The sequence below is a fragment of the Pocillopora verrucosa genome, chromosome 6 (assembly GCF_036669915.1).
Source record: "Pocillopora verrucosa isolate sample1 chromosome 6, ASM3666991v2, whole genome shotgun sequence".
Lineage (NCBI taxonomy): Eukaryota > Metazoa > Cnidaria > Anthozoa > Scleractinia > Pocilloporidae > Pocillopora > Pocillopora verrucosa.
The window spans coordinates 9,667,729-9,695,602 of NC_089317.1; the positions used below are offsets into that span (position 1 = coordinate 9,667,729).

Consider the following 27,874-nt stretch of genomic DNA (forward strand, 5'->3'; position numbering starts at 1 on the left):
TTTATTCTGCCCAAACCTGTAACAAAGGTAAATTGCGAGGTTCCAGTAAACGAACATGCTGGTCCGCCTTTTTGAGTGTACGATAAATTGGCAAAAACTTTGATAGCAGAGGTTTTACCCTTCACGTTTTATTAAATTGAAAGTATCAGTTGCCGAGGAGGAGTAGAACACGGTCCATTTTTCTAAAAACATCGATGCAATATCGGACAGTTTGAAATCAATTTAATAAAGGATTGTTCAGTTATATTCGGAATTCTTATTTTAACTGTACTTCAAATGATTCTTTTATGGTCTTTCCACGATCAGAAGTCGTTCTTTCACATGTATACTTTACACTTTTTGCACCTTTAAGAACACTTGGATCTGCAAAGGGAAATAAAAAAAAATTAATCATCATTCTTTCTACTTCCCTCCCAACTAAGGCGATAAGTTTTTTTTCTTGTCCGTAGAGGTCGTTCTGAAATATCTAAATCATGAGTTGAGTTATGATCTTTTAACATTTGTAACGAAATTTGTTACAAAAATCAGATTTTTGACTTGGGATCAAACAGAAAAGAAAATACCTCTTGGAATTCTCTTTGTTAACTCTCTTAGAATTACAACTCTCTTAGAGCCATACTGACCAATTTGAATTGCTACCACCAGTTCTTCTAATGTTTGCTGTTAAACACCAATTAGAATCAACGTGTTTTTGTTATGGCTTCCAGAACTGGTGCGGAGTAAAACCAAAGTTTGCAATGGCTCAGTGGAGATCAACACAATTGGTTGAGAAGAACCTCAGCTAAGACTGCGAACCAGTAAAAGAGTAACTTTTCAAATTAATATCCACGTAGATGTGTAAGTGGCAATTTGCACGGGCCTATAATGACGTGTATAAACCAGTACCCTCCAATTTTGATATCTCTAAGATTTTTTGGCAAGCTGGTTACAGTAAGTGTTTGTCGTCGGAGATTGATAATTATTCTAGGACTTAATGACGATTTTAGCCTTGAATTCCGTTCCGATTACATTTTGGGTTCTAAACAGGTATTGGCTTGGCTTACACCCATAATTAGGGACTGGAAAATTTTGCTCTCGTCTGATTTGCACAAGTACTTTTGTATTTGCTTTCTTAAGCTCGTTGCATGAGCATTTTTTGATACAACAGTCAACTTATTATAGGTCTCATCACCTTCAAGTCCATGACTCATCCTACGTATTTTACTGAGAAATTTTACTTAAAGGACGTTAATGGCTATCACAAGCTCATTTATAGCGTAGTTGTAAAAAGTCAAACCTTAATATGAAGGGTTCACGACGGCTAATGTATTGATAACACTTGTCATAATTTGCGATTTTCGTTTTCATACGTACCTATCGTCTGCAGGATTCCCTTGTTTCCTATAAGTACAACAAAGATGATTTTAACGATTTTAATTTTTTTCTACGTTACCCACTAAAATACGTGAATACCAAATAGTCTATTAATAAAAGTATTTTGATCGTAGAAAAAGATAAAACAGGTGAGAGTTGCTATCTGCAGGTTAATTCCATTGCGATGACAACAGATTTTGAAAACGAGGGTCCTCCCTCAGTTTACAGGGAAACAAAAAATTCAATTCCAATTTGTCTCACTCGTGGCTTAGACAGTAAGAGCACCTATTTGGGTTATGAGAGGGACGATGTCAATTTAAGTAAATGTAAATCTCTGGAGATCAATTCGTCGCTTGTTGATGTTATTGCCAAGAAGACCTACGGCGCTAAGCACACGACGATTTTTATAAATAGAAACAAATTAATAGAATAAGAAAGATGATTAGTTTTGAGCTCGCTAAAGAAATAGAGAAATTTTTTTTTCGTTTTTCCACGAGCGCGGGAACAAAAAATCGAGGTCTCCGCGTGGAATCGAACCTTAGAATTTCGTATTCTGAGCTCCGATGCTCTACCACTGATTCACAGATACACTAGCTATGATGAGGAAGGCGGTTTATTACGAAGTTCATATATGACACGCGTCCTGCAGATTTTTCCCTTTGTCCCCCCCCCCCCCCCGCGTTGTGACAAGACGAAAGAAATATTTTTCTACAAACAAATCAGTTCCTTTTGAAAGAAATGTCAAGTTAAGCAAAGGGGTAATTAACCTAGCTACTTACCAAAACCTTTTACCCCATTAACACGTTAATATTAACTTCTTAAAAAATATTACCACTTTTCCCCCTTTTTTTCTATGGATATTTCTTTCTCAGTATTCAACTACACTGTCGAGTTTTCCTTCGAGGGCGAAAGCAAGGTGGATTTTAGTTAAGGGGGTGAAACAAGGTCCGAATATGCCAGCGGTTGTTGAAATACACTCATTTAATGTACATCTTCGATCCTTACCACAAATCTGTAGACTTTTCTCATTTCCATTCGATGGTTCATGTCTTGTATCTGGTTATGAATAGAAGAATAAGATAATTAAAATTATTTTGTTACTTCTTTCCTAGCATTCTTCATCAACGTTTGGCCCGCGCTAAATCACTTTTGAAAAAAACACTCGCTTTATTTTTATTGGACAAAGCCCTAGATAGAAAAACACTTTTTTTGACAACAATCCTAACCTTCGCTGTTCCTTGGTAACTACTTCTTTGTTTTTTCGAAAATTATGTTGTTTCGCTTCGTTTTTTCCCTCGACGAATGTTTATTTCTTTTTGCGTTTAAAAAAAAATCAGAAATGTAAAGTGATAATGAGCCCGTACACCAAACCCTCTGAACCTACAACCAGGTTATAATCCTTTTAAAAACATTCACTTTTTTGCCGATTTCTTTTCAATATAAACATTCTCGTACTACACTTTTATAAATGCGGGCGAGGAGGGGGGGGGGGGGCCAAATACTAACAAAATGTTTGTCTTCAATACATACCGCGGATCTGTAGACTTTTTTCATTTCCATTCGGGTGTTCAGCTACCACTTCTTTAACTTCTGGTTACAAATAGAAGAATTTGACGTTAGACTCGTCAACGTTAATTTAGCTCTAGTTCTTGATCACTGTTGAAAAATCACTCGCTCTTTTTTTTCATCAGACAAAGTCCTGGTTAGTGTAAAGAGAAAGAGGAAAACTTCTGGACGACTTGCAAATAGAAACTTGATATACTTGGTAACTCAAGCTGAAAAAATGATAAAACTTGTAGTGCAAAGAAATTGCTACTTCACCATTAGATGGATCTGAAGTACTTGGTCGATGGCCTGAAAGCAAAGTTAAATGTGAAAATAATATTTCGTTCGTTTTTTTACCCTCCAAATATTTTACTGCCTTTTCTCTGAAAGAACACAGAGGAAGACCAAAATTTACCCTCTACGTATTTTTCGGTCAATGGGGGTATTGGAATAAAAGATATTGTCCATTTTTAGTTTGTTTATTCTCTCTTAACCCATTGAGGAATTCATTAACGGAGAAAATTGAACAGCTCTTGGACTCTGGGAATGGGAGCATCACTAAATTTGGATTCTATTTTGCTCTGCTGAATAAAAAGCGAGAAAGGAATCCAACTTTTCTATCATTTTTCAATTTTTTTTCCCATGAAAATTAAGTAAATAGATTAACTCTTCGGGCGTATCAGTAAGTTCGCATACTTACGTCGTTTCCTTCGTCTCCAACAAAACCAGAATGTAAAAATACAGATCAAGATAAAAACCAAAGATCCTGTTAAAGAACCGACTATAATCCATTTGGACCCTAACGAAATAAATATTTGTTGATGATTTGTAAATTTTATTCAAAAAATTATGTTCATTTTTTTTGAAGCAGAAACCTCCACGAACTCACTCCAACCGCCTAAAGGAGGGTATTTAACAATTGTTCGCCTCAGGCTCGGTAAATATTCAGGTGCTTACTAATTCCGTTGTAAATATTCATTTCGCTCTTGGAACCATTCTGTTTTCATTGTCTTGATTACTCTTATCGAGATAAAGAGCTAGTTTCCACTCGCATTTGATAAGTTCATTTAATTTGATTCGGAATTGAATTTTGTATCTAGTTCATCACTTCCTAGGTAACACTGACAATACTCGAGACAGCTATTTTGAAATTTAGCGCTCCTGCTACAGTCACCTCGCGCTAGGTGATTAACGCGAGATATGACGCAGTCCTCGACCAATCAGTGCTCGTGCATCTTTCTTATCACCACAGAAATTATACTAAAGATGTATATTCCTTTTCGTTGGTTAAAGAGTGGAAAGCTGCATCTGCGATACCTTTTTGTAATCATTGATAAAACCAGTTATCAATAAACTACCTTAAGAGTAAAAAATAACCGCTTTTGACTTTAAGATGGAACCAGAGCTTAAGTGGCATGGATCTAGTAATAAAGTCTACATTGTATGCATTACCATGTAAGTAGTGCCCATTTTCATTTCTGAAAAAACGTAAGCTTTCATCGGTTCGTTTTGATCCCGCAGCTCATATGTGAGGCAGAAATACAAAATTTCAATAACTGTCTCAGAAATTTTGCTAAGTGATTAAACTTTAGCATTGCAAATTTTCAACCGAATTCAGAGTGAATAGTACCTGCCAGAAGTGGGCTCTTCTTGTTACAATTAGATTACACCACAACTAAAATTGAGGGGGGAAAGGTTTATTTGCATTAAATAATCTATTCCGCAACGATATAGCTTAAATGCCCACAGGCAGCCCGAGCTCACGTCTCAACACCAAGTCACACTACGCGTGACGTTTTCGTGAATTAATCGTTTGCTTTTTCTCGAGACCTGAGATTGGACCGCCTGTGAAATGCCCTGCTTGTGGGGTCCAGACCCGGCCACTTTAGATAATAATAGTCAAATACCTGAAGAGGATACCCTCGGCGATCTTGTCGTTTGATGAATGTAATCTTGAAGTGCCGCTATCGACGATGGGTCTATAATCAATTTTCCAAGTTTTCTGTCTCGTGCGGCGTGTTTCAAGACAGAAATGATCCTGTCAATATCCACTGCTTGCTCGAATCTTAAATTGAAAATTACAACCACGCTGCCACTTCTGTTAAAAGAAAAAAAATTAGACACAAGATAAGAAAAATAAATATACGTAAAATCTATAGTAAAATCTATATCTTAGGGATTTTGGAAAAAGCTAAGAGTCACCCACTCGAAACGTACGACTTCAGTGCTGTTGTAGCTGTTATCATTTCTAAAGAGATCTTCAACCTAAAAAAAAATGAAAATAATTTGTCAACACGGATTTGTAATCTTTTTAGGATCTTAAGGATATGTCATTCTTTAGCATGCCAATAAACTAAAAACTTACCGCTACAATAACCTGCTTTGAGAGGTTCTGGTATCTTCTGCTTTCTTTGTTTCTGAGACTTATGTCAAATTTCTCGTTGGTGATTGTCATCTTTGCATTAACCAAATTACTGGCTCTTTCTAAAGAGGAAAAACAAAGCTCTCAGTCCTCTCAGCAAATCAAAATATAGAAAGAGCAAAAAACAACAAAAAAAACAAAAAAAAATTAAGGAGGAATTAAAGGCAGTAGTGTTGTTTTGGCAACCTTCTAAATACAAAAAAAAAATAGTCGCAACTTGTATATAAATAATTGAACCTTTTCCAGAGTCACATTAGAAAAAACAAACGCAAAATTGTGAAATCTAGGATCCGGCAAAGAAATGGAATTTTAAAAATTAATGAAACCATTTTGGACAATGCTTAAAAAAAGACTTTTGAATAGAAATCTCTCAGTCAAAAGTTATCATAACCATTCTCTGTGCCTGAAGTACATGTTTAAGTAGAAATATTCTCATCAATATTTGCCTACTTAGAAAAAGTAAAAGTTGAGCTGTCAATTTTTTTAGACTAGAAAAGAAATAAGAGGAACTTTAGTAAGAAGCAACAGAATTGTTTTCGATGCTATATTTCTGTTTCAAGACACTCGGTAAAAAAAAAATTTAAAAAAATAAATAAAAAAAAAACACTTTAAACTGCGGCAAAATTAAATGTCATAAGAGAGCAGATCTACTTACCCGCAACATCAAGATATGTACGGGCAGTGGCTGGAGAGCCAATTCCATTTTTTGCCGTGCATTTATACCATCCTTGGTCGCCGAGTCTCGCGGAATCAAAATAAAGTTCACTTCTACGTCCGACATTTTTTTCGTGATTCCAAGATATAGTCGGTACTGGATTTCCAATCGTACGACAGTAGAGGGATACCTTTTTACCCACCTGAACTGTCTGATTGCTAGATATATCTGTTATCTGGGCAGGATCTGTTGAGAAGCAGAAGTTCAAGATTTTCTTTTTCTATGTTGTGATAAGTACTTGCAAGGAATTTGTTGACGTGAATTAGCCGGGCACCTTCAGTTACCGTGTTACTTACAGTTTACATCAATCATGCAGAATTCCGTGCTGTTGTTTCCAATTCCATTCCAAGCAAGGCACTCGTATATGCCAGAGTCACTGCGTTTGATGTCTTTTAAAAACAGTACTCCACTGTTTGAAAGTGTCCTTCTTGTATCCGCTCTGTTCCATGCAACACTTGGCAATGGGTCGCCGGTAAAATTACATAGAAGTTTGACAGTATGACCTTCCGTAACTGCACCAGGGCATTGCTTTGATGTTTTACTTGGCTGAACTACAAGAAAAATAGAAAAACAAAATCAGAGGAGAAGCTCATCAGCTTTTCGGATTGGCCTTCTGAACAGCAGGGGAAATCATAAAGGAGCTGAGGAATACGGATGTAATTACAAGAAGAAACGTCTAACCACAGCGTTTTATTTGGGTACAAGATGAGAAAAAGGAGAACGAGAAAGAAGAAAAAAAAATACAGTTCGATTGTTAGTTCTCGTAATGTCATCATAACAAAAAGTCAAAGTCTCCAACTAAGAAAATGAAATAAAATTAACCACTTCTCCTCAATTTTATCTGCATTTGTTGAACTAATTATCCTATAAATTGTCGGCTGTAGGGGTCTATATAACCCTTTCGTATCTTATGTTTATTACAAATCGGCACAAGCTAAAGACACTCTCCAAATCTAAGAGCACGTTACAGCTACTGAATATACTTCGAACAGAATACGAAATCAAAAGACACGATAGAGACATAAGAAAATTCTAGATGTCGTAACTATGAATAAAAAATACTACTAAGGCACTTCTCCGCTGAAATTAATGTTTTTTGTCCATATTTTAGTCCACAGAATGTATAGCACAATAAGATTTGATACAGGTTTGTTTAAACTGATCTTTAGAGGATCTTGAAGCTCGAAACCCGACGCAATAACAAATATTAATAAGGAGATAAAATACCACTAAAATAATACTGCAATAATAAAAATGACAATTATTATTATTATTATTATGATTATTATTGTTATTATCATTATTGTAGTAATCATTAATTCATAATTTGATCATAGGGTGTTGTCTACCAGCTCATATAGCGAGTCACCTTCCATGATAAATAATTCACCCAAGTGATGCTAGGCTGAAGATTTTTTTTCGGCTTGAAGCAAAAGCTTCTCCTGTGCAGTGGCAAGGAGACAAAATAAGTATAGTCTACGTCATTTTGGTAGAAAAAGTAAAAAAAAAAATTGCCCAAGGTCATGTGATTCAAGTTTAGCCTCTTAGGCGGTCTGAAGTAACATTGAAGTCCGGTCATTTTTTACTTGAAAAAAATGTTAGAGATTGAAAGAAATTTTAGTCAGCTTTCCACAGCATTATCGTAAAGTGGGATAGACATTGATTATAATTAACCAACTCGACGCAATGTGCATCGTTGACTATTTATAATCTCAAATCCTACGCGCGCTCATGGAATAATGAAGTTAAACAAAAAAGGCACAACAAGTAAGAGAAATCGGATGCTGGTAGAACCTACTTACGAAAATTGAATGCTACTCGTAGTCGAGCTAAGTTGTTATGGTGGTTGCGATGCCTTGACATACTAGAAGGAAAGAATTTAAGTTATTTCACATTATATAATGCCTTTGCGGTTTTAATTAAGGGAGCGATTTCGTGATAAAGTAGCATAACCCCAAAAATTGCCCTGCAAATTACTTCCACTACATTTTTGGTTATGGAAATATCACTAGCTTTCAGGGATAGAATGTTCTTTCATAAAAAGTAAAATTAATCGGCTTTCCAGTGGAAAAGCCCAAGTTGAAAATTCCATTGTGGTCCTCGCCTATCTTCCAAAAATAAAGCGGTAAGTTTCTAAAGAAACTGTGTTGCTGCGTTGGTGGGAGAGTATAACAGGTAATTTAGTGTTAGCAACCGTAAGGGTTAAAAACTTCCGACGTTTCGGCGCAGACGCTGTTTGTCAGGCACCGACCATCTAAACAAAGGTCCTCCGATGAAACGATTTATGGTTACTGGTTCAAATCGAACCAGAAAGACTTCTTCTGTCGGTAAGGACAAAGTCAATAAATGAGAATTCTGTGAATTGAAAATTACGACCATTGTTGTTTTTATAATCATGATTCAACGCATTTTTCCATCTTAAGAGTTAGCGCCAACGCACTCTACGATTGTTATTTGGGGATTGTCGATTCATTTATTTTCACTCATCAATGTAGTCGGCTTTTCTTGTCAGTAAAGGGCTATTGTGTTTATATAATAAACAAAGTAATACATGGTTGCTTGTAGATATGGAATTTCTCTTCCCGTGTTTACTCGACAGCTCAAGAAAAAAATCCATATCCATGCGCGCCCATGTATTATTCTCTAATTATCAAAACCGCGTCTTACAGTCGCTTGTTGACATTTTAGCGCGACGATCTTTGTTTTCTGAGATTTTTCTTCATGAAATCAATCAGTGAATGACCTCCTATGGCTCGTGTTTCACATCAAAATCGTAAAAAATGGACACGATTCACAACAGTGTTGGGTTTGCCTCTCTTACTACTAGTTTTTTTTCAACGATGCTAAGAATAAACTCTAAAAAGAGGTGAAATCAGAAAATCCCGCGATGTTTTCGGTTTCACTTCTTAAGACTGCTTCGAAAGCTGGCAAAAAGTCACGAAATCACTTACTTTCAAGGTCTTAGTGCCGTTACTTGTTTTCTTGTCACTCCGTTACTCGTTACTGCGCTACTCTGTTTAGTGACATCCCCCTCATCAGAGGGGAGGCCCAAGTGAAGGCCACTCAGGCCTTTTGTTCGTTTGTTTGATCTTTTCAATTTTGCAGAGAGCAAACACTTTCGTGTTTTGATAATACAGTATTTAAAAAGGATTAAAATACTTTGTTGATTCCTTTCTTTTTATGTGTATCTCATTTTTTCTCTTTTTATTTGTTTCCATAGAATATATAAGATATTCGTTAACTCTTAGAAAGTTCTCAAATTTCATTTACGCACCAAACGATATCTGAACGTAAAAACCGCAAAGATTCTGAGAATTATCTTTCCGAGAAAGAAAGAGCTAGTGTAGCTATTTCTTGTAATTTACCGAAAGTAAACTCCATAAAAGTATCTCAGTGCACTTTTCTTTTTGTTTTCCTTTCACCTTTTTGCGAAATGATTCCACAGATTTAAGTTGCTGAGAAAAAGGAGCAGGCGACCTTTCAAAACAATTCAAGGCCGGCGAAGATCCTGGTGGACATCAGTTTAAGCGTGACTCTTACGTCAACTGTAGACTGCACACATAAGCTCTGATTCTGTTCTCGCTATTCCTGTTATCCGTAGTTAGACTGTGTACAATCTAACTTTAAATATACACAAACAGCTATGAGCAGACAGCAAAAGGTTTTTTAATTCTTTTTTCCGTTTGCTCTTAATGTCATTTTTCGACTCGAAAAGGCAGTTCTCAACTATTGTTTACAATCGCATGACATGCATCAAAGCTAAGTATTACATTGATTCGTTTGCACTTGATTAAGCACAATGCGGTTTACTTACATAGGACTCTGATCTTCACATCTTTGTCGATTTCAAGCAGATCCTGGTTGGCTATCTGAAGGCGATATGTGGCACTGTCTGATCGTTGCACAGCAACAAGTGTAACCAAAGCTTGATCATTCGAAATGTTAAAAATAAATCGATCGCGAAAGGCTGAATCCACATCGACAGAGCTGTTAGACGATGACTTTAGAGCTATTAGCTTCTCTGATCGGCCATCACCGATTCGGAAAAACTTGGCAAATGTCAGTGAACCATCAATCTTGTAGCTCCATTGTAGATTAAGATTCTCATTTTCGATGACTGAGGTTGGATTTGTAGGAGAGGAAATCCATTCAGACAGTAGCTCTAAGGAAATTCAAACGATGCAAGTTAGGCTAAATCAAAGTAGAGTCAATCTTAGTATTAAGAAATTCCTAAAGAATGAAATGCATTATAAGTTTCATTGCAGGACAAATGTACGCTTCCGCACTATAGCAGATAAAAGTGAAATCAGCGAGCTGACGCCGCATTACGCCACGTGGCAAACAATATTGTTGGGCATTTTGCCGAGCATATCTCGCCTAACAACTGACTAGCGTCAGGGACAAATAGTGGAATGAAAGTAAGAATTATTATACATGTGCAATCAAACTAAGTGAGGTCAAATTAAGGCCGAGTAAAAGGAGAGAGCATAATTTTGAAACATTCATTGAAGATCGATGATGTCGAAGAAGCCTGTTTAATAATTAATTTAACGTTGAATCTCAATTAAGTAGCTTTGAAGTCTTGTCATTTCCCCGGAGTATATTTCACAGGCATTTAGGCCTTGCTCGAAAAAACAGAAACTGTACACTTCGTCAAAGTAAGGAAGTAGCTAAGAACCTTAACAGAAACAATCTCCACCAACTTGCCTGCTTTTTCCAAAGTTGTTAGTATCCACAAAAGTAGTGTACATAACGATGGTTTTGCTCTCAAACTCCCAAGGAAGCATCCCATCCTTGGCTTTTTCTGTCCCTGTATGAGCAAAATGTTGAACAGATGATGATGTCTTCAATATCGACGTGCCTTGAACATTCCTTAGGGATTCAGTTTACGAAAGCGAAACATAAACTGACTCTCTCGAAGACGCCCACAATTCCTTTCGAACCGAGGCAGGGCGGAAAAAAATAAAAGGAAACTGATAGCACAAGTACGAGTCGTGACGAATCAGGCTGTGCTTCGAGATCTGCGGAGCTATCCAGATAATTTCTCTCGTGAGAAATTTAGACCACAACTTGCGTATTCCTTGAGGCACGTTCGCTGGTAATCGGAGACCGATGCTTGTTTTACAGATCAGTGTCTTGAAGTTAGAAACTGAAAGGTCACCTTTTGGGTAATACACAAAAATTCATTTCTGTTTTAGTTAGCGATTCGTTTACAAGGCCATCTTTTTATGATCTCGCTACTTTTTCATGGATGGAATTCAGTTCATGGCCATGTTGCTTTTTCCAGCTCTGGCAGGTAAGCAAAGCAGACAAAGAAGCTTACTAACATAGATGTCGAGTGACGGTTTCCTATATTCAGATCATTTTCGTTCCTACTGCTTAAATTCTTAATTACATTCTATTTACCATGAAATTTAAAAGATCTTTTCATTTAAAACAAACGTAAAATCGTAATTAATTTAAATAATTTATCGCTTGGTGAACTGCTTAGAGTAACCGGAAACTTCACAGTGCAACTGGTCTATCGATCGAGAAGGCATTTCCAAATTATCTGGATTGACACAAGTAGAAAACTAAGCCGGAAACGCCATGATCAAACATAAACAAAAGCTAGGAATCTAAAGTTTTTATTTTAGCTTTATTTAGCTAAATCAAAATCTCATTTAAAACTTCTAGCGAATCACTCTTTAACATTGAAGATCAAAATTTAATATTTTGCGAATATTGAGGAAACTACATACCAAATAATATGTTGTCAGTAAATTTAATTTCCACTTATTTCGTTCGAACCAAAAATGTAAAAAAGAAAAATGCCTTTATTGTAGAATGAGCAGTTTCAGTTGTTGACCATTTACTTAGAATGAATCTTTTTGCTACCTTCGGCTGATTGAAAATGTTGTTGGGTCGCAATGATGGGAGAAACTAGCTGTAGAGCGCACCGCATTTATCGAATGGTACCAATGACTCTCGACCTGTCCCTTTTAGCCTTCTTTAATCTCTATTCTCTAATACAAAACCGATTACAGTGCATTCATTTCAATCTTCTATTTAACTACTCTGACTTTGACCGAATGATCGACCTTGATTCACTCTTAGTTTTTTTCGGGAAACTATAATCTACCTACCTCAGCCCCGATCGATTACCCTCTTGTAAGTGTCAAATATATAGAACTCGCTAATATACTCACTATCAGTAAGCAAAGTCATTTGGGCATGCTGCCTATTGAATGAGTTGCCAGTAATCGGATCCTTGTGCTTGCGCAAAGATTTCTGAGATCGCCACGGGGCAAACATTGCAATTCACTAAAAAGAAATTTATGGCGCAAGGTTGTTTCGACGTCCAAAATAACAATTTTGGTGAAGATCATCGCTTTTTGTCGCTATTTTATCAGAAATAGCTGTAGGCAATATTGATATAGGGGTGGTGAAAAACCGTGAAATATGTAGTAAAATCTAGCGATGAACTTGAACATGCACAAGGGTTTTGCGAAACTGACATCGCACAATGATCTCGATCTTTGGAAATACTGGTGATAAATCGCCAAGAAATAAATGAAGCCTTGTCAGTTTTATTTACTTGTGTTAAGTCTAACTCTAGCTTTTTTCTTGGTTTGGTATACCAAAAAAACAAAACAAAAAAAACGCCACAACAGCTACCTCGAAGCAGCAGGAGATCGAAATTGTGTGCTTGAGCATGAAATGTTATCGTGATATATTGAGTTGTTAAACACCTACACTGCCTCTTTGTTATGATCAATGAGAGCAAACTAGCGTTGATAATCGGCTTAAAACTGAACCTTTTCTTATGCGACGATGAATAGGTACAAATGGGTCGCTTGAGGAGCGATGCACAACTGAATATATATACGTCCACAATTTCTACCGGAGTTCCCGTGATCTTGCTTTTCCTGACAAGATCCTTCGAGGAGTTCGCGGAGTAAAGTGGCAGCTCAAAAACTTCGGGATTTTTCTCGGAAAATTGTCACTTGACCTAGGGATTTCATTTTGTTGTTTATCGGTTCTCTCCTTTGAGGAGGTATATTTCAGACATCGCAATATGTTTATTTAATACGTTAACAAGTATAACAACAGGCTGTACATACAAAAATAAACTGAAAAGTCTTAAGTGGGTCATATCCGTGCGATCACTTAAGGCTAATTTTATAATATGTCGTAACCATTACGCGATGACGATTTCAAAATTATATTATAGACTTTACGAAAGGAGAGAAGTTAATCGGTATTTTATAACATATTTAGTGTCAGTGCTAACAAAATCCATTTATAATAAAACTGCGGCGAAAAAGCGTTAATCTCTCTCCAAAATCGTTTTTTTGAACGTCGAAACAACCTTTCGCCTTACATTTCTTTCCAGCAACTTGCAATATTTGCCCCGTGGCGATCCCAGAAATTTTGGCACACAAGGATCCGATTACTGGCAGCTCATTCATTGACCTTGGGAGATTATAAGTTTGATGTAACATTTTTCCCAACGCTTTTACAAGAAACTGACAAATGAACAGTAACGTACTTGACACTTCCGATCAAACAATCAATCTTTCACTGGCAAAGCCAAAACAAGAACTTCAGTGTAGGTCTAGGCAAGTACAGTAGGTAAACTCAGCACTTTCACTTATGGAAGTTAGACAAGCAGTCACGATTAAGAATCTCATCGCCTTATCTTAAACCCAAATAAATACCGTCTTCGAATTCAAATAGTAAATAAATAGAGAATAATACATGGGCGCGCGTAGATATGGAATTTCTCTTCGAGTTGAACACGAGAAGATAAATTCCACATCTACAAGCAACCATGTATTATTTTGTTTATCATATAAACGCAATAGCCCTTTTACGGGAAGACAAGCCGACTTCATCAATGAATGAAAATAAATGAGTCGACAATCCTTGAATAACAATCGTAGAGTGCGTTAGCGCTGACTCTTAAGATGGAATAGGGCGTTGAATCTTATTACAAAATCAACAATGGTCGTAATTTTCAATTTACAAAATTCTCATTTATTGACTTTGTCCTTACCGAAAGAAGAATTCTTTCAGGTAAACGGTCAAAATCGGCCAGAGGCAAATCTTCCAGTTGTCGATTTTCATTCTCAGCCGTCAGAAATGCTAACGCCAAAGCCACTGAATACGCAACTTTCGGTTTGTCTTTTACTATATTGGTTTTCTACCCCTTCTAGGAAAGTTTAAATATCATTGTCCGTCAGCGATACGGATTTTTTTTAGTGTCTTAGATGAATGTTGAAACGAATGCAAGGAGAAAGCCTGCAGAAGTACATACAAACGAATGGTTTTGGTTTTTTTGTCTACCAAAACATCGTGTAGCAATCTTTAATGATTAGCCGTCTAATGTAATGAGTATGTAATCAAACATGGCAAAACTTCCCGAAAATGTTTCAAAAATTATCGTGACTTCTTTTAACACTGAGCGAAAATATGAAGACTCAAAGAAAATATAATGCACCTACAAGACTTGACTCCACTGAAGCAACTCGAACAATTCTCTGTACCATAAACTTGCGGCTTGCTTTGATGAGACTCCTCAAACATTTTGTATGAAATGATAAACTTTTACATTTTTTCCTTTTAAAAAGGAGCCTTACCAACTTGGACCGTTCAACCCGTGAACTTCACTTCTGTTGTTCAGGGAAAGAACATAACCCTCGCGTGGGAGTATAATGTTGATGGAAAGTTTGCACAAGCTCAATTTTCCGATTTGAAGAAAGCTGGGAAAGAGAAAACGGTTGCTGTTAAGTCTTCAGCGAATGGAAACGTAGTCGTTGCCTCTGATTACCAGGAAAGATTCATTGTGCGTATATCAGCCTCACAAACACTAGTTACAATTCTCAGAGCACAGAAAGCTGACATTGGAAAGTACAAGCTGCAGGTGATAAACCGGAAATTGGAAACAATAAACAGCGTGGTGGAGGTTTCAGTTCATTGTAAGTACTATTGATGCACAGACACGGGAAAGACTAATAAAAAGATGGACAGACACACACACATCTTGAAAGACATGCAAACACACCGCCCAACAGTTAAACAGACAACTTGTTGGAGTTGAGGTACTTGTTGGGCCCCAGACCTCCGATGATCTACTTCTGAGCTACAGAAAACTTGGCCATCACTAAGTTCGTTGGTGACACGTGACCAGCAAAGTGCTACGATCAGCATTGTCAAAAACGCTGTGCGAGTGAAGGGATTAAGAATAGAGATGAATTTTTAGATTATGATGTTTGGTCAAAATCAACTAGAATAGGCTTCCGCGGTGTCTGCAAACGATTTTAACCTAATAAATACACTATTCTTTATCACTGATTCGTTTGGAATTCCAAAAGGAAAGAGAGGCTTGAAAATCTACCATTTGTTTTCATTCTCAGATCGACCAACCAACACTGTTCTCTCAGTATTTCCAGACAGCAGCGAAGTGTTTGGAGGAAGTGTCTTATATGAGAAATGCAGCACAGATGCCAGACCTGATCCTCACATTTTTCTCTTATACTTCAATAGAAATTTTATCAGTAACAGTAGCTCAGGGGAGTTTAATGTCACAGTTTACAGCGATGGAGTATACACATGTGCTCCCATTAACACAGTTGGTTCGGGAGACAATGCATCGTTTAGCGTCACTATTTTTGGTAAGAATCCATCAGCGTTGTTGATAGGCTTTCTTAATGAAATCTACATAATGCACCAATTACAGCTTTACTCCACATTGCAGTATGTCTGGTAAGTGATAGAGCAAATGTGACTTGAAAGTGTGGTTCATGTTAAAATGTGGCACGAATCCAGTGTGCCTCTAGCATTCGTATCTTATTTGGGCGTCTCCTGTCTTCTCTTGAGCAACAAGCAGTCTATGCTACCTTGTGCTTTCAAATCGTCGGTAAAAGCCATTTAAAATTTGTCTCAATTAGCCTGTAAAACACTTTGTGATAAATTTCCATTTTCACCAAAACCAGGCAAGGCTACGATAGGTTTGGAACCCAGAAACGTCACAGCATTGGTAGGTGAGGCCACATCGCTGAAGTGCCTTGCTCATGGGAATCCTCCGCCAACTATTACGTGGGCTCGTCATGGCATTGGAAATGGTTCAGAGCTCTTTTTTTCCTTCAGCGAAGTTCTCTGACAGTGGGTGGTACAGATGTGTAGCTACAAATGCTTATGGAGTCTCTTTTAGTCCACTTGCATACCTCGATGTAACCGGTAAGGTACTTGACCCTTCTTGCGGCAGAATTAAAATCGTTAGATTTTAAGCGGTTTTAAGCAATTTGATCGGCTCTTTTTACTCCTTAGACAGTGCCAGTACCTTCATAAATGGAAGAATGACAATATTAAATGAAAATTTTGATAATGGCTTGGAAAATCCTTCAAGCGCAAGATATCAAACCCTTAAGAGGCAGTTTGTTGAGGCGGTAAGTGTTTGAATCATCGATTTTATTGTTAACCCTTTCACTCCCAAGATTGTATTTAGAATTCTCCTAACTACCTGCCATACAATAATTATGATGTTAGTTCTAAGAATTTGGTATTGGATCAATCAATAAAACCCTAACTTATATTTTTCTATATTCTCGTCACTCATCTGCTTGATATTGTAGTGATATTGTGAGGAGAAATTCTGTCTTGGTCACAGATGGGAGTTGAAGGGTTAAACAACGGGCTGCGGTGTCAGGTTTTGAGTCCTCTCATAATGGCATCATTACAATGATTATTAGTGCGAACACAATCTCAATTGAATAACATCCCAAAGGCTTTTTTTTCTTCCAGTCTCTTTTGAGGGATTACTTTGAACCGAGTGAGGGAAACTTAGATAAAAGATGAGACGAGGAGGGCTTTTTTTTAAGTAGTGGTAGATGAAAGGGAGTAACATGATTATTTTGCTTAATGGGAAGTTACTTATTTAGCGGGAAGCTTCTGGAAAAAAAATGCTTCACATTAGACTCTACAGGAAATTACAACTATGCCACAAATCAATTTCGTGGCCTGAGGTTATCCTAAGTTAGCGGAGACAAAACTTCTAGCGCCAACGATGTTTCATCTTCAAGGAAAAACTCTGCCGAACTCAACGATAAGTCGCGTTTCCAAAAGCATAGCCAAAACTTCGCGAGATGTTGCTGTTGAACTCAGACACGTACTGTTGCTTTGTAGTATTGCAATAGTGGTGTTTGAGTTCTTTCATGAAAAGTTTTAATAACAGTTCATATTCATAATTTAGGTAAGGGATGTTTTCAAGAGTGACAGTACCTTCCATAGCACGGATGTCACAAGATTTGAGTAAGAGGCAATTGAACGAATTTAAATAGCCAAACCACCCATTACCACCTCATGTGATGGCATTCATATATTCATCCATCCATTAATTCCTCCCTTAATCTATCCATCCCTTACGCCCTTCAACTATCCACTCATTTACCCACCCATTAATCCTTCCCTCCCACCCTCCGTCTGTCCTTGCCTAGTTCCCACCTTTCATTCATTCATTCATTGATTCAACTATCCATAAATCCATTCATCCATCCTTCCTGTCTTACATCCATTAATCCATCCATCAGATCTTTCCCTTCCTTAATCTATCACTACTTGCCTCTTTTCATCCATCCATCCACCAATCCATTTCGACATCGATCCAGTCTTGTCAGTCAGACTCAAGTTTGATCATATTCTAATTCCGTTGGATGACGTTTTCATCTGCAGAAAAGGAAGTGTGATCATTCTTTTCGCGCTAACTTTCAAAGAAGTAGTTCGAACAGACAGAAAAATCACTATTTTAAAAAATGCTGCCAGTGACGGAAGAATTGGTGTCTTAGATGTTGATCCAGTCTCCGTCATGGCTATCCGTGAAACTAAAGAACCTGCCACCAGTAATTTAGGATGCAGGCCGTCAAGCTCACCAGAGAGCTCAGGTATTTTTTTCTGCCCGTTTTTAGAGTACTGTGGGACGAGGAAAAGTTTATAATCTCACTGAAAGGTTGAAATGAAACTAAGATCAGTGCTATAGAACTTTTCCGAAGTATTTTAAAGGTGGTACGTTCTTAGGTAGGCGAAGCTTGTTGAAAACGTCTCTAAAAGCATATAGGGTAAATGAATTTTAAAAAAATAATAATAAAATAACAAGGTTCTCTGCTGAAACTTACGTACTTTCCTTCAGCGTAATCTCTGACATCAATGAGAGATAATCCTGCGACAAATAGATGGTTACTTAGCTCGTGTGATAAACTAGTTTAAAAAGGCCTTGCTTCCTGAGGTAGCTGGTAAAGGCTAACAGAGCGGTTTTAGCGTAGTAAGTGTGAAAGATTTCTATTAGAGACGTTTATACTCCTATGGCAGATAAACGAGCCTGGTAAGCTTTAAAAAATAATCAGCGATTTTCTGATTTGCTCCGCAGCTTGCTCAAGTGACAATAAAATATTTGGAGCAGTGATAGGAGTTCTTGTTTTCGTAATCATTGGCCTGCTTATTTTTATATTCTTCCTGCAAAGAAGATCAGGTAACTGTAACATAAATTGTAGCTGAACAGATAACAAACTAAACTGGGAAGATTCCATGACAGTGAACTTGAAAACAGTGTGGAGTCCCATTGTTTTTCTAACGATGTCATGTGAACAGCGACACCTACTCTGTATACTGCTTGTCTTCTTTAGGCGATGAGGCCGAGAGGTAAAGGGTCATCCCATAATAAGCATATTCCACTGCCGTTTTTACTTGGTTTCACGTGACGTTAGTCATGTCTTAGTCGAACTTGTCTCATTCACACACGCCCTTTACTTGAAGGCGGCAACGAAGTTGTCCAGAGGCCGAACTATAATACGAAACCAAGATCGCCCACTCATTATCTGAATGTCTGTTGAAAACTAACCAATCATCTCGGAGCTTCATGTTTCCTATGAGGTGACTCATATCCATCCAAAATGTTCGCCTGATGAAGAATAACAGTACACCTCGAAATTAAGCATCGCAATCCATATCAGATCGCACTTCAGTGTAGCATAAACGATTACACTTTCCAGTATAACCAAATCTAAAGAAGCCGCATTTAGGACTTTAAATTGTTTCTACATTGCCTTTCCTTCGTTTTTGTTAAAAGATACTGCAACCTAGCGGTGTTTGCCCCATAATTCCCAGAATGGTTAAACTTCTGTTATAGTTAAAGGATGGACACCACTTTTTAACCAAAGCTGCGTCCAATTTAAAGTTGGAGTCTTAGTTTTCACTTAAATTCAGGTTTAATGTTCATATGGTATTTTGGTTGAATTTTCGATATTCTTCACAGCCGCAGAATTTCTATCAGCTGAACAAACAAAAAAGAAAAGTTCAATATAGATTTATTATTTGTTGTTATAGTAAGTTTCGTTTCTTCATTTAGGAATTGAATCCAAGCAAAAGTAAGTAAAAACTTTCCCGCAATTATTGTTTCTAAGCTGCCGATGATCTTTCGTATTTTTTTAACAATGTTTGGTTCACCTTTGTCACCATGTAAGACTTCAATATAAGCCTTTTCAGATAAATTATGAGCCTTCCACACTACATTTCTCCTTAATACGATGCACAAAAATATAACGCAACTGATTTACTTGGAGTAAGTATTAAATGTTTATTACAAAACATTTGGTAAAAGAAAAACAATATTTATCAAAAAAGCTAGTCTTATTCGACAGAAATCGATGTATCAGGAAGGTGTACCTTTGTCTCTACTTTCTTTCAAGGAGATGTGAAATGGTCAGAGAGGAGACTCAGCCCAGACCTCTTAGCGTAAGTTGAATATCACGGCTGTATTTAACTTCGGATCAAATTTAAAGAATCTCTGTCTTTCATATTTCCTGCTTACAAGTTGCCTTCTATCAGCGGTCGTCGCTGTGGATATTACTGACCAGAGCATAGTTGAAGAGACTACTATCGGCAGAAAATTTTTCTTGAAAATTTGTTGAGGAGGGATTGTGACAAATTGAAATTCTGTGTAGAAACGATGTCTTGGTTATAACTGCTTAGTGAACTCCTGCAACAATTAAAGACTTTGTATATCAACATTTTTCAATTTTCCATAGAAACACTTCCATTTTTCTCGCACAGTTAAGCCTAATTTTCCTAAAACGTGCCTAAAACCCGACATGAAGGTGTCAATTATAATACTGCATAAGCCCTGTTTTTACATTTTAGATTCTTTGCAACAGCTTTAAAGGCCCTTCTTATGAAAAACTTTGAAAACGCACAATTACCCAGGGTGGATTCAACTACCTAACATCGTGTTATCAACCTCTTTAATAATGTTGTTCTTCTTTTCCTTTGAAGTATGAAATTTCCATGTCCAGACTTGAACAAGTTGAAATGCAGACAAACCGCTTAACCGTAGAAGGATCTTTGGCAGAAACATCGGAAACAGAGGTTGATACAGAACTGATAGATACTGGAATCGCTGGATACGAGTCGGCCTTGCCGGTCACCAACTCCTCTTGGAAAGTTCCACAAGAAAATGTGTCTGTAAGAGAAACAATAGGCAAGGGAGCCTTTTCTCAGGTGGCCAGGGGAACAGTTAAAAATCTCCAAGGGGCTTCTGAAGTGACAGTGGTTGCAGTTAAAATGCTGAAAGGTAGAAACTATCACTGTTTGAATCTATGGACATTTCTCTAGATGGCTTAGACGCATCCACCGCCTTTCTACACCACCTTTACATGCGTTCCTTTCGGGAATGTCATTCAAGCCTATCATGTAAACTTCAAGTCGATGGCTTTTGTTTAGTCGCCATGTAGGGCCTAAGATTTGTTTTCCATAGAGCCAGAATACTTTCTTCAATTTTTATTCGAAAGACTTGTTTCCTCTAAAGCCAGGAGACTTTCTTCAACTCCTACCGTGGAAACAGACCTCAAGAGCAGAAGATAAACGGAAAAGAACAAACAAGCGAGTGTTGAAAGAATGTGACAACTTCTAACCACAAAGCAAATGTCTGACAAATAAATTTTTAGCCTCATTTTCTATAAAATAGAAAAAAAGGAACCAGCGTATTTAATGGTAGGTTAAGAATGATTGATCTTAAGTTTTAAGACAATATTTGACTAGCATCAACAGTTTAGTATACGCTCGACTGCAAAAGCGTTGACATTTAAAGAGGGTTTACAATAAACAATGAGACCTCACGGCTTTATGGGCCAAATGTAAATAATAGCCACCACTAGATACCCGTGGCGAATGATAACAGCTATCCAGGCTTTCGTAGATGAAAATAATTATCATGGGAAAAAGAGATTTCGCATGAAAAAGGGGGAAAAGAGAATCACTTATTATGTATCTGTGCGAAAATTTCCCATAAAGCCATAAAGTTGGGTCTCATTACATTTAGGGGGGAAATATTTTTACAATCGAGTATAATTTTTATCCGGCTTACTCCCACATTTTTTCTACTTTTGAATAACAGAAAACGCTCCTACCTCTGATAGGAAGGATCTGCTGTCAGAGCTTGACCTAATGAAGCAACTCAAACCTCATCCATACGTTATCAAACTACTAGGATTTGTTGCTGGTAACGTATAAAAAAATTGAAAAAAAATTGAAATAAATAAAGTAAAAAGAAAAAAGTCTCATAGTGCAAGACAGACGAAAAATTCACAAAGGGTTAAATTTTAAAACGCATTTTTTCCATTGACAGAACCGTTATTGGTGTTGACTGAGTATGTTCCATTTGGAGACCTGCTCGGTTATTTACGAAAAAGCCGAGGACTAAACGACAGTTACTACAGCAACCCGAAGTTCACAGCAGAAACCAGTTTGACGGCGGATAAACTGATGAAGTTTGCTTGGCAGATTGCCGATGGAATGAGCTACTTGTCCACTAAATGTGTAAGTTAGTTCACAGGCTGTCGTCAGTTCACTCTGCTATCTAATACTCCTTTGGTAGAACCGCGCCAAGTCATTACTTCGGATTTGACCCCATTTTTCCAGTCCTGCATTTGACGGCAATTGAAGCACTTGCAAATGTAAGATTTGACATCAAAATCAGTCACCCTCTTTTCCCGGTAAATAAAAAAGCTGTCTCAAACCAGTTGTTGCATTGGCTGTTTCATGATTTATCATAAGGATGTACAGAAAATGTGTAAGCATTGTAATTATGCATGCTATCTCAAATCAAGCATTTGGCTTTTCTATATCTTTCGGAGCAGATAATTCATCGAGACCTGGCAGCACGCAACGTGTTGGTTGGAGAAAATGAGACCTGTAAAGTGACGGACTTTGGAATGGCCAGAGATGTGCAGCAAGACAGCATATACGAAATGAAAACTACGGTACAATAAATTATCATGTGATTCGTTTATTGTACAACATAAAGTCGGCTTAAATCCAGGATAACCTAACTTACACGGAAACACTATCACGTTTTATAACATAGCTAGCAGAGCCGCGCAATCAAATTCAGTATACGTAAGCGTGCTCAAAATCCCGATAGTGCACGCTGATAGCGTGAGCAAATCGCTTCGCCAGAAATTTTTTTTTTCTCGCACGAGCGGCCATTGTTAGCGCGGGGAAAAATAATATATTTCGTGACAATAATGGATACAAACAGAGACTCGGCCCACCAGTCCCAAAACGAAGACAATTTTCCGACCTTTTCCCTTGGGCTAGAGTTCTTAAATGAGGCAAAAAAAGAGGAAAAACAACGGAAAAGGAGACTCGGCATCAGCACCGTCACGATTCGCTTCACTGTCCGAGGGTGAAATGCAACACATTTTGACAGAAAGACACTCTGGTAAAACCAAACAAATGACAAACAATGGTCTGTTTCAACCGTCAAAGGTAATCTTAAATTTTTCCGTTTTAAGTAACATAAAAGTCGAGCTTTCAACTGAAAATTTGAAATAAAACCAATTCCTAGTTTGCTTAATATTTCGCTTACCTCGAACAATCACTTCTGATATTGCTATCCGTTTTTCGCGTCGGATTTGATGCACAATTCCACCGGCTATGTTATAAAGCAATTGGTTCATGCTTTTAGCTGTGCTCTCTTACTCCCAAAGAGATGATTTCCATCTTTCTTTTCTTCTTTTTTTATATACTGGTCAACAGTACAAATATGCATGCATTGCATTTAACAATTGGTTCATGCTTTAGCGTGCACTATCGAATTATGGAGCACGTGGGAAGTTTGGAGAGCATTCATGAAGCTAGAGTTGCCCTCGGTTATTGCCACGGGCAACTCTTACCCTTCTTTCGTGCTCTCCAAACTTCCCACGTGCTCCATAACTCGACAGTGCACGCTAAAGCATGAAAAAATTGTTAAATGCAATGCACGTATATTTGTACTGTTGACCAGTATATAAAAAAAGAAGAAAAGAAGATGGAAAGTAAGAGAGCCCCTACCGTTATGTTGCTAGTGAAAACCAAGTGCCATGTGCTCATTGTTTTCCATATTATGATGACTGAGAATTTACGGGTTTAGATAAACTCGAGCACCAGAATATTTATGATATATTGTTTATATCGACAAGCTAGTTTTTAACTGACATCAATTTGTTACAGGTTATAGATAAATGACAAAGTACCTAGTTTTAAAAATCAAGATGAAGAAGTTAGAAGAAAGCCCCTGTTATGCTAAATTTTATCAATAGATGCTGACTTGTGAACATTGAAAAGAGTCATTCAACAAAATAAAAACAGCTTGTAAATAACAGAATGTAGAGGGTGGTTTTCCCGTAGCTTGTGGCTAGTGAAGTACGTAAAATTCACCTGAAACTCCTCAGCTGCTGCTTTTTAGAGAGCAGTTGACTCAAATTGCAAAAAGAGATACATGTTTATTATAACAATTTCATTAAACTTCAGGGGCGACTTCCTATCAAGTGGACTGCATACGAGTCGCTTTTCTATGGGACGTACACCACCAAGAGTGACGTGTAAGTATTGACTGATCAAAGTGCCAGTAACCCCACGCCTTAATAAATCAGTTTTACCGAAACAGCGTAAACGTGTAACGCTAAATTGGAATTTTACAGCGTTGGTAGTCATTACTTGAACTCGAGTACTTAGAAATTTTTATTCTGATTTCAATCATAACATATGCGGTAAGAGAAGCGCAAAAATAACTTCTAACAAGATGGATACTTCTCTGTTACACAGCGCACAAAAAGGAGAAAACGATCATCATTTCAGTAACTAGAATTATCTTTTCCACACACACAAAAAAAACAAAACAAAACAAAACAAAAACTGGTACCACCAAGCTACAAGAATTATATCTGTCCCTTAAATGATTAGGGCTCTGTTCATCTATAGAAGTAACCATGATAAGTGAAACTAAATGTTTACATTTTACAGGTGGAGTTACGGGATTGTCCTCTATGAAATCTTTACACTGGGTAAGATTTTTTAATGTGATTTCCTGTACCCTGGAAGTATTGTAAATAACACTTTATAGCCATCGAGAAAAGCCATCTTATCCCATCCGTACTAATTGCAATACAATTAATACTAGATAAAAAGGTATTGATAGTAGCCAAGGTTTTGATATCTCACGTTATAATCTACCAAATAACTTTTCTCACGCGCGATTTGTTTAACGCATAACGTATTCGAATATGCCCCGAAAATGAAAAAGCGTTCAGCTATTGTTACTGAAGAAGGGAAATGTTTGTTTGTTCATTAAGCCGAACCAGACAAACACTGAAAGGTAAATATCCCACGCAACAGACAATAAGCTGTTCGTAACATTTTTATTGCGCGTTTCGTAAACATTTTGAAAATGATAAACATAATAGCCTCCAATTGGCGCGAAAATATACTAGTACATTTGTCCTTCGATATTGTCTGGTCGTCATCATCATCATCATCATCATTTATTAGCCATTTGAGATACAATATTTATACCGGTTTAACAGTATGGTAGGGCGAAGTGACCTCCAAGAAACCACCAGGCTTTTAGGGTAGGCCGCCTCGGTTGTCAATATATTTGTAATTAAGATGTGGATGTAGATGTGAGGCTTGGCCAATTCGGACTCATTTCATTAAAAAATTAATCATCTTTAAAAGTGAAAAGCCAGTCAAACCGGTAATCGATATTGAGAGAGAATTCCATATTTTAGGACCTTGGTAGAGTACTATAAATTGTTTAAGATTATTACGAAAGTCATGTGGTCGATAGCAATTGGCTATGTATCATAATTGCGTACTTGCTTATTTGCAGAGAACCAGCTGAGAAACATCGGGGCAATGGTTGGTTATGATAAAACATAAATTCAGCTATTTGCAATGCGTTGACTTGGGAAATATCTAAGATGCCACGTTTAGGAAATATGAGGCAGTGTGTTCTCGATAGTCTTCGAACATTACAGTTTTCCTTGAGCTCCACCCTCGGGAAACTGCATATATAACTGCAGATATTTGCATATCTGAACGGATGATGTCCGTGGACAAAAATCCGCGCACATTTTCGCGTCAAATGGGGGCTATCGTTTACATTTGCTGTAATTTAGATTGCTTATCACTTTTAGGTGGATCGCCATATCCTGGTATGGAAGGAAAAACGGTTCCAGGTTGGCTCAAACTTGGATATAGGATGCCAAAGCCAGTACACATCGACGACAAATTGTATGAATTTCTTCAAATATTATTAGATTTTAGAACAGTTTATGTTCACCTCAACATAGCCTTGATACCCTCGTGGTGTCCTTTCTTTCGAAACTTCCTGGCGCTGATTAAAACGAGTACAATAGTGTATTTTGTTTCAACCCACGCTAACTTGTTTTCGATTATGTCAACATCTCCCTTTTCATGATGAGAACTAAGTACCGCTATAATCATACGATAGAAAACAAACCTCTTGTTTGTCTCAGATATCAAGTGATGTTAGAATGCTGGCAAATAGAAGCGAACGAAAGACCGACATTTTCTAACCTTACAAAGAAACTTAAAGTAATGGAAAACCAACACAAGGTATAAACTTCTACTCCAACAGTATTTTAGCTACAAAAACACTAGGTTAAAGCTATTTCAATTATGTTTACAAGTTTTGAAATCTGGTTGATTCCTAAAAATGCTCATTAAGCCACCAAAAATGTTCCGTGTTTGTTACGAGCATTTGGCAATCAGACGACAGTTCATGTATGTACTACGTCCGATGCCATAACGTTGCTGTGGCGTCAACTAACTAGGATAAATGGACATTTTTTATCGAATTACAACATAATGTGGAGGGTAAAGTAAAATTACAGTAAGGGTTTAACGTTGAATCTTTCCCTTGTTATTTTTTTTATTTTTTCATTTTTTTTTTCATCATTTGCATTTTTTATTTTTCAGAAGCTAATCCAGATGGCGAAGTATGACAACACACTTTATGTGAATGTCGACGATTTAGTTGTCTAGTATTGAGACGAGACGTTCATTTCGAAAAGGGACAAAAGGAAAAAACTCAATTCATTAAAACACATGAGCAATCGGGTTTTGAAGCTCTTTAGATAACCTTTGGAAATCAATAGGAAAATCGTCTAATTAATGTCGTTTGTACAAATGATTTTCGTCAGATATTTCTTTTAAGATTGATTCAATACCTTTCTAACCTTTTCCACTTTTTACGACTCACTGATATTCTTCTTGTTAGCGTTCATTAACAGTATTAAGTTCGTAACAAGTTCATATACAATGTACAGCTGTTTCGAGAAAGTTTGTCGGAAAAAAGGGCAAAAGTGCACCCGACAATCTCTAATGGAAAGCTGGGTATCTTTTAGTCAATAAAATTGCTCAAACCGTGGTGCCTCGTCCTGACAGTGACGTCTCCGAATACATTAACATTAATGTTAGTCTGCTTTTCAATTTTATCATACTGTTTTACAGACACTGGAAATTCAATATCAAATTGAATATATAATAATAACAAAATCTAATTACATCAACTTTAAGTGAGCACTAACTCTGGAAAACAAACAGTTGCCTCTACAGAAACTACTCTCGGGAAAAATTTTAGTAGACTTAAAACACCTAAACATCCTTAATCTCTTTCAAAAGAAACCTTATTTTCTGTCATAGCAATACTCCGAAATGTGTTATAAATATTATTTTAATACTGTAAATCCGTAATGTACAAGAAAGAATAAAGAAGAGTAAAAGTATAGGGGCCTAAACTGCATTGAGATCATGCAGAAGGGAGCTTTTCGAGTTAACTAATGTTCCAGGTAAGAACTAAGAGAGCTATTAAACACAAATGAGAAGCGGAGGAATTCCTTGACAAAGTAATGGACAGGTTTTTTGATTGATAATATTTCTTAACTCTTTCTTAAATTTTCTCAACTCTTAGTTCTCTGCCTATCACACTGCCGACGACCCTTTTTATTTGCTTCCCTGATTTCGGTTATTCGCATTTTTACTCTCGACCCAGTTACCTCTCCTAGTTATTACATAGAACATTACGAATCCTCTTTAAAAAAAAAGAGTACGTCAAGACAGACTTGACAACCATCAAGTCTCCTGGGTCCATTTCATCCAGCTCGGAGAGTGGGACATTTGCGACGACTTCCCCTGCACTTATTTTCTTCGTTGTAAAGACCTTCTCTTGGCAGGAATCAGGCATCAATACTATTCTTCAATACTACTCTATAGAAATGAAGCGCAAAGCAATTAATTAATTTTCTGTGATGAATCAATAAAGTGCTAATTCCATTTAAATTATTTCAGATTCAAAGTTCCAGTTTAAACTTGTAAAAATACGCAATTGATAGTTGTCGTAAATACATTTAGCGAAATGCAAGAACTTTGACTTGTTATCACCAACGATCATCTATCCTCTGCACCGCATTTCAGACTCAAGAGCTAAAATCTATCCCTAATTTTTGAATGATCCCCTAGCCTTTTTC

At 37.1% G+C, this 27,874-nt stretch overlaps 2 protein-coding genes across 3 annotated transcripts; one reads left to right on the forward strand and one right to left on the reverse strand.

Moving 5' to 3' along the window:
- Positions 1–11: 11 nt before the first annotated feature.
- LOC131778482 (hemicentin-2-like) lies at positions 12–10,979 on the reverse strand. Of its 2 annotated transcripts, XM_066169169.1 has the most exons (13): positions 10,743–10,979; positions 9,850–10,197; positions 6,332–6,586; positions 5,976–6,221; positions 5,264–5,382; positions 5,105–5,163; positions 4,806–4,996; positions 3,599–3,697; positions 3,175–3,207; positions 2,884–2,943; positions 2,359–2,409; positions 1,354–1,380; positions 12–363 (listed from the first exon to the last, which is right to left on the reverse strand). In XM_066169169.1, exons 1-13 carry the CDS (start codon positions 10,825–10,827, stop codon positions 257–259), a joined length of 1,680 nt encoding a protein of 559 aa, XP_066025266.1. In that variant the 5' UTR covers positions 10,828–10,979; the 3' UTR covers positions 12–256. The 2 variants fall into 2 exon arrangements, with proteins under 2 accessions (XP_066025266.1, XP_066025267.1); XM_066169170.1 differs by lacking the exon at positions 3,599–3,697.
- A 22-nt stretch (positions 10,980–11,001) lies between these two features.
- On the forward strand, positions 11,002–27,667 carry LOC131778486 (fibroblast growth factor receptor 2). The gene is given in 21 exon segments (XM_066169156.1): positions 11,002–11,133; positions 11,234–11,331; positions 14,648–14,995; positions 15,434–15,691; positions 16,013–16,152; positions 16,154–16,256; positions 16,347–16,465; positions 17,269–17,327; positions 17,748–17,956; positions 18,439–18,540; positions 19,417–19,435; positions 19,757–19,802; positions 20,340–20,637; positions 21,460–21,564; positions 21,691–21,881; positions 22,202–22,324; positions 23,856–23,926; positions 24,348–24,388; positions 25,520–25,616; positions 25,862–25,961; positions 26,325–27,667. Coding segments are annotated over 20 exon segments (2,544 nt in total). The 5' UTR covers positions 11,002–11,133; positions 11,234–11,282; the 3' UTR covers positions 26,391–27,667.
- Positions 27,668–27,874: the final 207 nt, after the last annotated feature.